This window comes from Cydia splendana, chromosome 26 (assembly GCF_910591565.1).
Source record: "Cydia splendana chromosome 26, ilCydSple1.2, whole genome shotgun sequence".
Taxonomy (NCBI): Eukaryota; Metazoa; Arthropoda; class Insecta; order Lepidoptera; family Tortricidae; genus Cydia; species Cydia splendana.
Window position 1 is genome coordinate 2,606,395 of NC_085985.1, and position 16,078 is coordinate 2,622,472.

At 37.9% G+C, this 16,078-nt stretch overlaps 1 protein-coding gene and 1 long non-coding RNA gene across 2 annotated transcripts in view; one reads left to right on the plus strand and one right to left on the minus strand.

Annotated features, from left to right (window-relative positions):
- LOC134803418 (1-phosphatidylinositol 4,5-bisphosphate phosphodiesterase epsilon-1-like) overlaps positions 1–16,078 on the plus strand; it is a 310,234-nt gene that overhangs the window by 190,392 nt on the left and 103,764 nt on the right. Inside the window, exon 6 of the mRNA XM_063776238.1 lies at positions 12,127–12,269. Coding sequence (XP_063632308.1) covers positions 12,127–12,269 — 143 coding nt within the window. The remainder of the gene's footprint in view (positions 1–12,126; positions 12,270–16,078) is intronic.
- LOC134803469 (uncharacterized) overlaps positions 6,849–16,078 on the minus strand; it is a 39,002-nt gene continuing 29,772 nt past the window's right edge. Inside the window, exon 3 of the long non-coding RNA XR_010145980.1 lies at positions 6,849–6,919. This is a non-coding gene — a long non-coding RNA (uncharacterized LOC134803469). The remainder of the gene's footprint in view (positions 6,920–16,078) is intronic.

Genomic DNA, 16,078 nt, shown 5'->3' on the forward strand with positions numbered 1-16,078 from the left:
TGTTTAGGTATCATGCTGCTTGACGGTGTTGGGCGCAAGGGATTACACCATACTGTTGGCCTCACCAATCAGAAGTTCCTCCTGTCTCCTCCTCCTCTTCCCTGCTCGTTCAGAGATGGCTGATGGCACTCCCCGGATAACACTGGGGTAACCAGGATAAGACGCTGTTGAAACTTGAAACCGGTTAATAGAATAAGTTTATTTAATTGAGAGCTGGGGCTCTAATCTTTACAATTATATGTAACATATACTCATAATTATTTTGTAAAACTGAGTAGTTTCAGTGACCGTGCCTTCTGGTTTTCCTATAACTTTAATACCTTAGATTTCATTTCAAATTAAAGGAAAGCATAGATAAAATAATTTGTATATTCATGAAAATGTGAAAGCATCTTCTGGGTTACTTCACCAGGATATATGTGTAGCGTTCACATATTTCATCTGCACGGCTACCAATAACTCGGTAGGTATATGAAGTTCCAAAATGTTGCAAGACATTTCAAATTTAATTTGTATTAAAACTCTAAAATCCCAAGTTATCACTTAATCAGCTTATAACATTTATAGCACAAATATATCATTTAAGTAGAATATTGTAATGTCTTTTTTCACACCACTGCAAAATGTTCCTAGACATAAAAAATACAGGATTTAATTTCACCTATTCGGTTTATAAATAATTGCGATAGCTGTGTTGTCTTCTCTCAGAAGCATCTCACAATCTGGTAAACCGGAAAGAAAGTCTTTAAACATAAAAGACCACCATAAGCTGAACAAATATAATGTAAAATATATATTCTTTTTGACTCCTTCCATAATCCACAGCTAACTCATTTCTAATCGGCCGCCCCAGCGTGTCAATAAACTATTACTGTAAGTAAGTAAATATCTGCAGAAAGTATATTTATAAATCTTTATTTTAATAAGCCACCAAAAAATGTCACACTAGGTTTCCTTAAAATATATTTAATTTAGTATAAGTATGTATTTTTGTCTTTTCAGCTCTTAACCCTTGAAGCGTTTGTGTAAACATACACATAGCCATATTCATTAGCCAAACTTATAATATAACTATACAAACAACCAATTGTATTACATTGTACCAATTTATAAAGGGCTTTATCTTTTGATTAACTTTGAATTTTTTCCTTAGTAGGTACTTAAAGAAATAAATCTATATAGTAGCCAGCTTTCTGAGGTACTATGGAGCTAGTTCCATTTGATTATAACTCCACATAGGTAATGGTACCAAGACTATAATTAAGTGTATCCTGTATAAGTACCTACATAGTATAACATTTGTTGAGTATCAACAATAGATATATCTATCATCTAAACAGTGTGTGTATGTGATCTTAAACACTTCATAAAAGGTCTTGCACATATATCTAGCTAGAGAGATATCTAGTTTAATAGTCTAGGTATGTTAGGACTAAAAACTGAAATCTCATCTTTCCACATGAAACAGATATGTTTTCTACATTCAAGAAATCAGTAAAAACATCTTGGAGCTAAAACCGCTCAGTTGCACTACCTAAATGTGCTTATGTTAATATATGGATCTTGCCTTGCTGTACCTATAAAGTGAACATTATTTTATAAGGTCATCATAGGCATATATTTGTACACACAGTATATACCACAGTCAGATATTTTTCTAGTATTCGACTATCAATTTCACAGAAGTGATCATATTTCGGAATACTTGTAGGTGTTGGCACAGATAAAAAAGGAACTTTGTATGAGATAGCCCGGACAAAATCCTTGTATGTGAAAAAAGTAAACCACAGCTTTTAAGAATTTGTTCTAAACGAACACAGGCTGTTGTGATGTCGCTGTGTGCGACCACATTGTGACTGCAGAGAGGAAGGTCTTGCTCCGCTTCCTCTTCCTTGCTTTTGACCAGGGGTTTTTGTATATTGTTGTTTAATAAATACTTTTTTGTATGAAACAAATACAACAGCAAATCATACGTTAGAAAATATGATTGGTGGTTGGGCCTTTGAAGTTTAAAGTGCCAGGCTTACGGGCTGGGCTGCCGGAGTTTAAAGTTTTTCTGCTAGATTTCCCTAAAACATAACTTGTCAACAGCATGTTTAAAAGATTTAATAAACCTCTTATGCCATTTATTATGATTCAGTATTTAATTTCAAGATATGAACAGAATCACTTAAAAGTGACAATTCCTTCTTATAGCTGGTACGGTACACAATTTTTTAGAGCTAAATCATCACAGTTAGAGAACAGGAAACTTTATTTTGTATCATTTCAATACTTAGCCTCGTTCCCCACTGGCAAAATCTCGCCAGCTGCAGCTTAAGTCTTCATTTTCGGAGGACCAATAATTTCTTACAGCGCAGAGTAGTATTTCGTAATCTTGTCCGGGTCATACTTCTTTTATAATGTTCTTAATTATTTATCTGTAATCAAAGAACAACACTATCCTATAAGGATTTTTTCTATAATATCCAAAATTCTGGTGCCTCCCTCCGACAATGTCAAGGTTTGCTCGCTTAATTCTTTGCTTGCTGACATTAGAATAAGTACCTACTTAATTTCACCTACTTGAAGATGAGTATATATCAAGAGACGGCCTAGTAGTACGGCATACCACATGATTAACTCATTTGGTTAAGAGCGGTGTCTAGTCGAACACGCCACAAAACCCAGTAGGTAAGTTTATCTAGCAAGACTTGTAGGTGGCTTATAATGCACCCTATTATCAGGTAGGACATGAGCAATGTCTCAGTGCTGTTGGCAAGGAATATGTGACAATATCCCCTGGCTACTGGCAGTGAACGCACCTAGTGTAGTACGCCAAGGTTGCCAAGTGCGAATATCAAACAGAGATGTCTAGATTAACACTCCAAAATGATTAGCACAGCCATTTTATGCAGTTAGAAACAGAGAATAGCGCTCCAGAAGCATATGCACAGCATAACCAAGTACAGGTTAGCAACCAGTTGGCTAGTTATAACACTCCAACGCACAGCACTAACACCAGATAGAAATAACATAAACAAATCATATTTTTTACCTGATTATAATTAATATTCCTTTTCGGAATATTATGTGTATTAAATAATTAACCGAATGCTGCCACTATTGGAGAGCGAGGCTTACATCTGGATACCGAGCGACATCTACTTCTCGACGCCGTTGGCGGAGATAGGGATCTAGATGATGCGGAATTGCAGACATAGAATAGGTTCATGATCATGATCCCATCGATCGGTATGTAACGCGTCTAACGGGCCTATACCAATGGAAGGACGCCGCATTTGAATTTGAACGCGTATGCTCTTGAATCTTCTCCAATCTTCTTATTTTTTCTTCTATTCCGCAACATAGATCATTTAGGTATACTATTTTATTTTCTTCTTTACATATTTCGTCCTTTATTTTAATAAAAACACTTTTTTATTTTAATAGGACGTAATGGCCGCGGCTGATGAAAAACGTCAATGAGGGCGACAGAAGCGGCGCGCGCGCGGGGGCTCGACTATGCGTTCAGAAATCTGATACAAAATTTTGAATTCTCGTTGAGAAATTTTAACTTTTTACTCTGAATACTTAACATGGCCAGAGGCTTATGATTGCGCCTACTACAAGTTATTTATCATTGAAGAAGTTTGTGCAGCGTAATAATAATGCCGTATTCGCATCGCTGGGAATAGTAGACCTGAACACACCTGGCTCCAATTTCACCACGGTGACAGGTGCGACAATTGTAAAACATCACTGTTGCTGACGTCACAGGCATCCATGGGCTACGGTTACCACTTACCATCGGGCGGGCCGTATTCCTGTTTGCCACCATCATTGTTTTATTAAAAAAAAACTTTATTATATCGAAAAAAAAACAGATATTTCTCTTGCTAAGTTTATGACAATTGTCACAAGAAACATTACAATTGTCACGAAATTCCGACATATAACTCATTACCTGTCAAGAATTACCTACAATTCTTCTAAATCTTGACTATTGTCAGAAACTTCGCAAAAGAAATATCTGTTTTTTTCTGATATAATAAAGTTTTTTTAAATAATACAATGATGGTGGCAAACAGGAATACGGCCCGCCCGACGGTAAGTGGTAACCGTAGCCCATGGATGCCTGTGACGTCAGCAACAGTGATTTTACAATTTGTCGCACCTGTCACCGTGGTGAAATTAGGGCCTGGGGACGCTTACCTGGCGCACGGAGAATTTAACCCACTACTAAAAAACAAAAGAATCGGTGAAATAGAGTATACTACTAATAAAGACATGAGACGTTGGCCTCCCGGGGCGGCGGCTCCTCGTCCTCTTAGAATAAAATAAAACATAAAAGTGTAACATATGAAACACAAAATACTGACATCTTCAACTCATCACATGTGACATGACACCTTCAGCTTACACAGATCTTTTTAGACACAAGTTAGCTGACACAATCCTGCGGGAACTGAAAGATGTAAACACTAACAGGCAATAAACGATTTCTGATTCTGATTCTGATTCGAACTTCAAATATTCACAAGAGACGACACGTACTAGATCCATTCTAGATACGTTATAGTTTAGATATCAACTAGTTCTATTTTGCAGCGCAATTCGGGCAACCAATGTCACTTTTACGTTAGATAGAGTAAGATATATATTAGATGTGAATTGGATCTCTAAGTCATATCCTGGGGAAATCGTTCAACAGTATCTCCAGAATCGCGCAAATGTCAAATTTGACAGATTAGATCTTAAACATATCGTTATCGTATCTTGGTGATGTCTAAAAGATGTCTAATAGATGTCTATTTCAAAATCCGAATCGGGCCCACGGTTAGTTTCACCATAGAGTAAAGACGGAGTGGTAACTCCATAGTCTCCATACATCAGTTTTCTTACCAAAACGCGCGTTATTTGTAGTCGACATCTAGCGTCAAGTATCGGAATATATCACTACTCCAGTCGACAATGGACGTCGCGGCGAACAAAAATTCCATAATCATTCGGCATTGTACATATAATTTTAGTTTTGTTTTAGTCCAATTTTATTTTATTGTATTTATTGCAGTTAATGCATGTTAGATATTAAGTAATGTAATGCCAATTAGCACGTAAGGTTTATCTGTAAGTGCTAATTGATTGAAGTGAATAAATGATTAATTGATTGATGAAAAAAAAAAAAAAAAAACTCTAATGCTCAACAATTTTCAGCTAATATTATAACCGGATTAACTGGAAGTCTATTTTCAACCCCTTCTGCTTCTTATATTAGTTGTAAATTGTTTTAGCAGTATATTTTTCGTCAGTGTGTGCACTTGTGCCATCTGGTGTCAAGTAACGGTACCGATAGTTCCACTACTTGACGTTAGATGTCGACTACGAAATAACGCGCGTTTTGGTAAGAAAACTGATGTATGGAGTTACCACTCTTTCTTTACTTATATTACTCTATGGATTCACTAGACTTACATATATAGCAACCGGGATATGGAACTTGATTTCCTTTTGTATTGTTTTAATGCTCCCGATATTTCGAAGCACTTACATAAAAAAAAAAAAACGTAGCTTAGCTGTGATTGTTATACAACAAAATGTGTCAAAATATTTTCAATTTTGGGTCTCCGTATCTACTTTCAAACTACATCATAGCATAGAGAAAAAAAGTCGACATCTAGCATCGAGTAGCGGAATTAACAGCACTGCTACTTGACAATAGATGTTGCACCGACCAAAAAGTCTAATGCTCAACAATTTTCAGCTAATATTATTACCGGATTAACTGGAACTCTATTTTCAACTCCTTCTGCTTTTAATATTAGTTGTAAATTGTTGTTCAATAAAATTTTCGTGAGTCGCGACACTAGAGAATTCTAGTATCAAGTAGCGGTACTGATAATTCCGCTACTCGATGCTAGATGTCGATTGCGAAAATAATAGTCGTTTTGGTACTAAAAGTGATGTATGAGTGAGCAGTCTATTCTTACTACATTTCTCTGTGATCATAGTAAGGGCCTCTATAATTTTATTACACTCGCTCTGCCCTTCTCAAGGGCCTCCTTTACCCCTTGGAAGCCGTGTTTACCTACACTCGCCTTTTGTTGAATTATATATAGCCTACTACTTAACCGAGACGGTAGCTGAGAATTTATTTCAGATCAAAATAATAACCTGTTATTCCAATCAGAAAATACCGCTAAGCATCCATAGTTCTTTGTTTCACAAGGTGGCAAAGTTGTTGTTTAACCGCTCGTACTAATATTCACGGGCAAGCAAAAGATTCCAAAATTAGAAAAGTGAAATCATGAGCGTGGCGAGGGTTTCAAGGCACGAAAATTAAACAAATTTTGCCACCGAGTGAAACACAAATTTTTTCACCGCATCATGACCACATCAATGTGCGGATAATACTGGCCGTAAAATATCAAACAAAATCAAACCAAATCAAATTTAAATAAACGTTATTAAATATGTATCATTCAAAATCATCATTTAAAAGTAAATTCTACTAGCCAACGTAAGGAAACAACTCAAAATTGGCATCAGATTACTTTGCCTCGGATGTGAATAAAATGCAAATTTCTTATCAGTTTTTCAATCAAGTTGGTGAAAGTATTTTCTCACCACCATTTTCATCGCGAGGAAAAAATACTAACTGTAAAACATCAAACAAAGTCACACCAATACAACAGGCGTATTCTGTCAGTGTGTGATTCTGTCAAAGTGACGTTATTGGTTGAAGAAACGTCACTTTTGACACTAACATATCCGATCCGTATCGTCTCTTTAGCGGTCTTCCGGTTCGAGCGCCATCTTGATAGTCACGCGTCGTGATTAATTCCTTTGTTTTTTGCTCATTAATATCGATAGCTTATTATACAGTAAACTAATGTGGTAGTGTGCAGTGAATGGAGAATTAATCTTGAAACGTGTTTAACTATTGTGGAGTCAACGGCCGGTAGTCCACGTGCTACTTGTAAAGTCCAACTATCGTTTTACAAGAGGTAATAAAATCACCGTACACTGTCTTGTACTAACCGTACAACTTTAGTCGTATTACCTTGCTCCTAATACCTCGATACTGGCGAAATGGTCCCACTAGACTGAAGCCATAATTTTAAAAGAATGAACGTATCTTTAGCTGTTGGCGCAGGTTCTTGTGAAATGACGTGGTCGACACAATTTGGACTTTTACAACTTTTAATGTACAGAGCGATTAAAATACATGGTTTTTGGAAATGAGAAAATGTATGGACGCGCGACCGAGCGATACGTGGTGTCGGCGTCGTAACGGATCGGAGAATGGCGGCTGCTAGAGATGGGTAACTCAGGAGTGATAGATAAAAAAGATATATATTTTTCTCGTTTCATGAATCACTCTTCTTGTCTTTACGAATCCGAATGTATCAGTATATCCGTACCGCTCACTCCCTCGGCAACGATTTACTAAAGCGAAAGCGATGACTCGGTCGCGCGTCGACCGAAGTAACACGAACGAGCGACAGCGGTCGTTCAGGCGGATTCGGTCGGACGCGTCATTCGCTATTCCGCGGGAACGGGAAGTAGATAGTATAGTATTTCTCGCTCGCGCAGGATGCAATGCAAATTGCAATGATCAGTTATTAATTCGGTTAATGAGTTAAATTGCATTGCATTTAATAAAATTTAAACAAAAAGCAATTAGGCAAATATATTCTTGCGCATGACAATACGAACCAAATCAAGCTTCCTTGTGAATGTACCAATCTATATCCATCATGATACAAAATTAAAATGAAAATGTCGCCACGTTATAATAACAATTCTGTCTCTCTCTCATTCATAAGATGACGCAAAGTCAGTAAGTGTCGATACAGTTACGAGCGGGACAACTGATACACATGGATATAAAGATATAAAAGAGTGATACATATCCCAGTGGTAAAAAGATATAAATATCAATCTTTTCCCTCTACTGACACATTTCGCCCATCTCTAGCGGCTGCCGCCGGCCGCGGCACCGCGTGGATGGAGCGTTAACATTAGCAAATTTTTGACGTATCTTTAAGTTCTAATCAGACCTTAAATACGTTGCTTGTTACCCTCATTTTCCATACTACCAATATCAATTCCATTATTTTATCAATCACTCTGTCCGAACTTTTCCTCTCCACTGCATACTCACCCTAACCCTATCAGAAATGTCCTAGCGTGTAATCCGGAGATGGTCATAATAAAATGCAAATTGTATGGAATTGACCTCAAAGCAAAATATCTTTCGTAGCGAAATCGTAGTAAAAGATTTCGAACCTTATGGATTTACGAATAAAGTCGAATTTTGTTGACAACGGTAGTGTGACTTGGGATGTTTTTGTCATACGTTAAAATAGGGATCCTGTCATTTTGATAAGCCGCTTTATATGGGACCTTACAGATAGTTTCATGAATTTATGCTGAATATTGATATTGGACGAAATTGGAAGCCATTCTTTACTTATACAAGGTGTGTTTGCTGAATTTCGATAACTGTTTAACACATTCAGGGTCAAGAACCCGACTGCCGGGTACACTGTTCATAGCGACTACGCGCTACATACGGCGAAACCGTGGTTACGCGCTACGAGCGTAACCCGCAGCACTTAGTGGCAATGAATGTGTTAATGTAGAGACGACCGGTCTGGCCTAGTGGGTAGTGACCCTGCCTGTAAAGCCGATGGTCCCGGGTTCGAATCCTGGTAAGGGCATTTATTTGTATGATGATACAGATATTTGTTCCTGAGTCATGGTTGTTTTCTATGTATTTAAGTATTTATATATTATATAATTATATCGTTGTCTGAGTACCCACAACACGAGCTTTCTTGAGCTTACCGTGGGGCTTAGTCAATTTGTGTAAAAATGTCTTATAATATTTATTTATTTATCTATTTATGTATAGTATGAATTTTTAGAGATTTTTTACGGTTCCGGCCCTAATCTATTAAACAAAAGGTTACCTTTATGCAGTGAGTGCTTCTGCTACTGCTGGAAACGCCATTATAAGTAAACAATAACATTAAGCCGTTTAAAATAGTTATTTGTACAACAAGAGATCAAAGTTTGATATTTCTTCGAGTGCTTATTTTGAGTCCCGTGCAAGCGAAAGATTCTATAATAGATTCACGAGCGTAGCGAGTGAATCTTATTTAGAATCTTGGGCGTAGTAAGGGATTCAAAAGCGCACGAGATGTAAATAACTTTGATCTCGTGTAGTACACAAAATTTTTCACCCCAAGCAGTGAGAACATACCTAGAGGGACAGAGATAATAGAACCCAAGTATATCGAACTTGTATTAGACCCCGCATGTTGAAATGACATTTGACTATAAAGGTCACTTGAATGTCATTTTGTCTCACTCAGTGTGCAAAATCGCATTTTGCTCACTGACTAAGACACACTCAGTGAACAAAATGCGATTTTGCTTACTGAGTGAGACAAAATGACTCAGTGAGCAAAATCGCACTTTGCTCACTGTTTTTAAGAAGCAAAGTACCCTTGTTCGAGCTGCTGAGGTGAAAACCAATTTTCCCATCCTTTTATATCGGGACGAACAGAACGAAGGACTTTTTCGCAAACGGGGAGTTGTTTAGGTTACGTACTTTATTTTTAACCGACTTCAATTTCATAGAAGGAGGAGGTTCTGTATTCGGTTGTGACTATTTTTTTTTTTTTTTCTATATACGTTCACCGATTACTCCGACATCCGTAGTCCGATTTGAGTAATTCTTTTTTTTGTTTGAAAGGAGCTACCTCTGAGTTGGTCCCATTTTAATTTGGTTCTGTTCTGATGATGGGATCCATGAGGAATTGAGGGAACTTCTCAATTTTTAAAGGCACATGCATGGTGTTTTGGGCGTTTTCTTAAGCAACTCGAGCATTTTCTCCCGAAAACCACCAATTTGATGAAGTAGACCTAATGATGATGATTATTTTAAATGTAAGTATGTTCAGCGATTACTCCGGCACCTGTGATCCGATTTGAGTAATTCTTTTTTAGTTTGGAAGAAGTTACCTCCAATGTGTTTCCGAATTATTTTTGGTTCTGGTCTGATGATGGAATCCATGAGGAATTGAGGGAACTCCTCAATTTTTAAAGGCACGTGTTAAGTGATTTCGGGGTTTTCTAAAGTAACTCGAGCATTTGCTTCCGAAAACCACCAATTTGATGTACTGCAACTGTAGCCTTACCACGAGTTTGACATTGACATATTCGCTAACGTCTTATGCATCTAAATGTAACTTTTTATGCATCTCGCTCACACTAAGGTTAGTACGAGCGAGATGCATAGGAAGCAAGTTACACACATGCAAATATACCAATGTCAAACTCGTGGTAAGCTGGTAAGGCCACTGATCGGGGGTTAGGGTTAGGAGTTAAGGGGTCAGGGATTAAGGGGTCGGGGAATGGCGGTTGAAGGGTTGCTGGTTCAGGATCGAGGGGTTCCTGGATCAAGGGTTGATGTGCTGCTATAGACTGTTCGAGCATTAGTAAGAAATGCTCTTTAAAAAATACGACGGAAAAAAATGCATTGGATTTCCACTAATAAATGTGCCGACAAACATGGTACAGACTGCGCCAAGAAGGTTTGATCGTGTGTTCTGAGGTGTGTTCTTAGATACAATCGACGTCAAAGATATGTTTACACTTTTGGACCTTACTCCTTTGTAATAAGGCGAAAAGTGTAAACATATTTTTAACGTCGACTGTACCAACAGAAAGTACGTTCATTGTCGTCGTGTAAGGCAATCCAATGTACAATCCTTATCGAATCGCACCAAAATCATGGTATGCTTCAAAATTTGGCTTTTCACCGACTTCAAACATATCAGTTGGTAACGCATAGACTTTAAAAAGGATAATATTTTATTTCATCCTTTTTGAAGTCGGTTTGCTTTTTTTGTAAAAAGTTTTTATTCACTTATTAATCACGTTAATATTTCTAACTGTTTTTGAGATATAGTTTGTTAAACATTACTGCAAACATCTATGTTTCAACCCTAGCAAGTAGATCCTATTGAATGACATGAAAGGTGTCAATTTAAAATGTACTAAAAAACTTTAAAACTTTGTAGGGTTGTGACTGATATAAAAATATTTTAATTTAATGATTTTGTTTTACTTTTTATACCAGCTTTACGATTATAATAACTCGATTGTAGATCACTTAGATAACATTATCCTTTCAGCTCAGTCTCTAGAAATGTTCCACTCTGTATATAGTTCAAATTCATGAAACAGCCAATTAGATCAGCCAATTATAACATTACCGCACAAGTGCGATAATTATAATGAAAACAGCACGCTGGTTTTATATTTAGGATTAAGAGCCTAAAAGCAGTTTAATAAGTTCCACATTACGAGCAAGTGTCTGTAAATTTTAATAACTTAATATACTGGTGACATTGAAATATGAATAAAAATGAAACTTGGGTGACGAATAGTCTAGGATTACTGGTTCATTAGAATTGTCACTCATCATCAGACATCGTAAATTTTATAGCATTTTTGGTGCAACGGAGTGGTGTTAACGGAATTGGTATAGATAATTACAACTGAAATGGTATATTATTTTTAATATTAACGTAATTAACGCTAATTAATCATTAGAGTTGAAATTGTTTATACCAATTCCGTTAACACCACTCCGATGTCTGCCCATTTACGATGTCTGCCCATCATCATCATTTTATTTAAATTCTAGAATGACAAGGAATTACGTGCCCAGCCGTTTTTAGTCCGTGTGTTGTAGTGGGTGACTTGAAATAGATGTAATTGTAAATTGGGAAAACAATTATTTTGTACAATTACTTATCAGGAGTGGTCATTTCTCTATACAAACGTACTCGTTTTTGACCCTAGCCTAAAGCAATAATTTTTACAACATAGATTAATATTATAAATGTATGTGTCGGACTGTTATGCTGCGAACGTCTAGCGTTTAAAAAAAAGCTTTTTAAACATCGCATAAACGGCCTAATTAAATTGAAGGTGTCAATCGTCTCGCCATCTCATCCTGGGCCTACCCCGCCCACGGTTCTTTACCGGCATCCACTTGGTGGCTATGTTAGCCCACCTCTCCCCTATCTTATTGTTTGTAAAACTTAACTTCTATCTTGTCTACAGGTGTCAGCGTGGGTGACAGAGCTGGTGCTGTCACAAGCAGCTGAGGATCGGAAGGCGGCGCTGGCGTGCGTCCTACGAGTGGCGCTTACCTGTTGGAATATTGGCAACTTCAACGGCGCTATGGAGATAGTTGCTGGGCTCAAGTGAGTCTTATCTTATCTTAAGTGTTTGGGGTACATTTAATACTCTTCTGTTTGTGGGCATGGACAGCCTAAAAAAGTCCATCATAAAGGCCAGTCCAGACGGGACAATTTTACGCCCAATCTGCAATGGAAAACAATAGCAACGCAAAACTCTGCGTAGAGGGCGTCACTAGGCCAATCACATGGCCTACTGTGAAACGCTCTTGCTTATTCGATCGATAGAGAGGCAGATAAAGAAATTTAGATTTTCGCGTTTCGCGGTAGGCCACCAGTCAGCCCTGTAAACAAACCGCCTTGGTGCATCAATGTCATAGTGAAAACTTGTCAAAAAACTGTTTAAGGCCTAGTATGTATAAGCAAAGAGAATAGATAGTATAGAGGGGTCCTGTCATTGTCAATTTTGTAGTCACGGTACATTTACTGCCATCTATCGACACACGATTAAAACTTAAAATAAAATTGAAAATGTATAAAATAATCAAAATATGTTTACGGATAAATGATTCTTATTTTTTATTGTTCCATACTGACCCATGTTCTTTCACTGATATGTGTTAAAATTGTTAAATACCAAACGGTGTCGTTAACGCCATCTAGCCGAGAATAGGCCAAAGGTAATGGCGCCATCTATTCGAGAATGACTTTTCCTTGGCCGTCCGAGGCACGTTTTTTTCTTAGACTTTATTTATCTTATACGGAGTTATATATATCTCTGGTATAAGTTACTCTATGGTTTACTAAACAAATTAGTGCTGCACTCTGGCGGCAGAACATTGCAGTAACACTCCCTATTATGCACTACATCTGTATGTGATGGAGACGCCATGTCTAAAATTTTCGGTACAAAATAGTCTGCCGTTTTTTGCGGGGGAGGGGCACATCAAATGTATAGGTACGTCATGTCAGATAAACGTCAGTCCATACATATGGTTGACATGTGGTTGACCATTGGCCGCCTATTTTCGACAGAGTGCAACGCCTGTTAATGGCGGCTCCATTGTTAATTACTCTGAGTGTATGTGCGTTCATTTGCCTATGTCCATTTGTCTATGCTTTAATTAAGAAGAGAAGAGAAGACCGGCATCGAACAGGTACGGTCGGCAGGGGTTTCTTTCGGCCTTCAGCTGTTTCCTTAGTCTGTAGGCCGGCGGAAACTACTTGCTGACCCTACCCACAACTGCAGAAGAAGATCAGACTTGCTGACCCTACCCACAACTGCAGAAGATCATTGTTTTTGACGGGAAGATACACAGCAGCAAAGAAAATATTGAAAAAAAAAACCGGTCAAGTAAATGAATGGAATATTACGCAAAACTCTGCGTAGAGGGCGTCACTAAGCTAATCACATGGCGTTTTAATTTAGTTCAAATTATTTTATAGATGAGTTTGTTTATTTTTCTGTTTAATGTTTGTATCTACCATATTAATAAATAAATTTCCTTGCGTCAAAATAGATAAGTGGGTATACGTTTTTAACATAGCCGTTCATAATTATACTGAGCTCAAGTTCATAATAATTCGATGGTTAATAATTTAACCTTACATACAAGCGTGGAAGGAAATCTTCCTTCATCCGACCTTTTCGAGATACCGATAATATATGCATTAACTGAACAAACAGCGGGCACGGGAGTGTAACAAGCCAAGTCAATGCTTAGTTAACGCCGAACTAGCAATGTGCACGTTGCGGAATATTCTCCAAATTTCCGTAAATTTCTGGAAACTTTCATGAGAACATTTTGAAAGGGATAAGTTTGCCTTTGTACAAATGATGTGTGTTTTTTCCTGTTTTATGCTTCTCTTTTGTACAATAATTGTTTTATTACTACTGCTAATACTAAAATTATCATGCAAGTTTCCACTTAGGAAGATTTCATTGAAATTAGGGATTATTACTTAATTTTCTTCACAGTTGACGACTGTTTTATTTAACATTTGCGTCATTCATAGAAAAAAAATACTGAGACCATTTTATGAGAACTTTGCAATGTCTGATAATTTTCTTCCGTACCCGGGCCGAGGCGTCTGACATGTCATTTTCTACGACGGCTGATCGGTGATCACGTGGTGCTTTCCATAAAAAACGCAGCGCCGGAAGCTCCGGCCCGGCTTCGCCCGGTCTAGCGTGAGTTATTCTTAAGACGGAATAAGGATATTGACTGTGTTTAAAATAGTTTATTTTATAAACTTTGCTTTGTTTTACGTGCCCGCCGCCAAGTTTATTATGATGTAAGACTATGTACACAGTATATTGAGCCCGACTCCGCGTTAATACCCGCTCTGTATAGAACATAGCATGCGTGGAGTCGCCTGTAGACTACGTTTTATTTTATTTTAATACAAATACGACCAAACCTTCAAGAAAGCGTACTCCCATCTTAAAGGCCGGCAACGCATTTGCAACGCGATTCCAGATGGTGACAAAAGTCACATTTTTAGTGACTTTTGGCCCACGTTTGTGACAAGACATGTATGACAATGTGCGTGACTAAAGTGAGATTTTTGGTTGAAGAAATGTCACTTTGACACTGACATATCAGATTCATAACTAATCCAGATCTGATTCATAACCTGTTATTAAGCCTATTTTAATGTTGTTGTGTATGTGTGTTTCCAATAAAAGCATAATTCAAAGCATCATTCATTCATTCATTCATTCATTAAAATCAGAATAGGCCTACTGATAAGACTAACGTTTGAGACTTTCTATCGACTTCTACGCGAACTTAGTAGTTAGGGGGGGTTTTGTTAATAAATAAACAACAGCTCCACGCATTCTCTGTCCGCCTAACCTTTCAACATTGGCAAAGGGATGGGCCCTTTACCAATCATTCACAATACGTAGAATAACCTCCGTCCGTTCACAATTACCTGCCTTTCATCGGAGTTTGAGATAAACAGACCCTTTAAAATTTGTATCCATATGTCGGCGGCCGATCGTAAAATCCGCCAGAACATGAAATTCCTAGGTATATAATAAAAAGGCCGCCATTTCATGATTTGACTAGTGACCAAAAGCGTTTTTCTATAAAAAAGACACGTCAAGATTGCTTACCATTTTTCTAATGCTAAAAAAACCGGACAAGTGCGAGTCGGACTCGCCCACCGAGGGTTCCGTACTTTTTAGTATTTGTTGTTATAGCGGCAACAAAAATACATCATCTGTGAAAATTTTAACTGTCTAGCTATCACGGTTCGTGAGATACAGCCTGGTGACAGACGGACGGACGGACGGACAGCGGAGTCTTAGTAATAGGGTCCCGTTTTACCCTTTGGATACGGAACCCTAAAAAAACAAGGCATAGAAGCGCTTGTGGCCTAGCGGCAAGAGCGTGCGACCTTCAATCCGGAGGTCGCGGGCTCAAACCCCGGCTCGTACCAATGAGTTTTTCAGAACTTATGAACCTACGAAATATCATTTGATATTTACTACTCGCTTTTCGGTGAAGGAAAATAAAGTGAGGAAACCGGACTAATCCCAATAAGGCCTAGTTTCCCTTCTGGGATGGAAGGTCAGATGGCAGTCGCTTTCGTAAAAACTAGTGCCTAGGTGCCTACGCCAAATCATGGGATTAGTTGTCAAGCGGACCCCAGGCTCCCATGAGCAGTGGCAAAAATGCCGGGATAACGCGAGGAAAAAGAAAAAACCGGACAAGTGCGAGTCGGACTCGCGCACGAAGGCTGACAAAAACGGCAAAAAAAACACGTTTGTTGTATGGGAGCCCCACTGAAATATTTATTATATTCTGTTTTAGTATTTTTTGTTATAGCGGCAACAGAAATACATCACCTGTGAAAATTTCAACTGC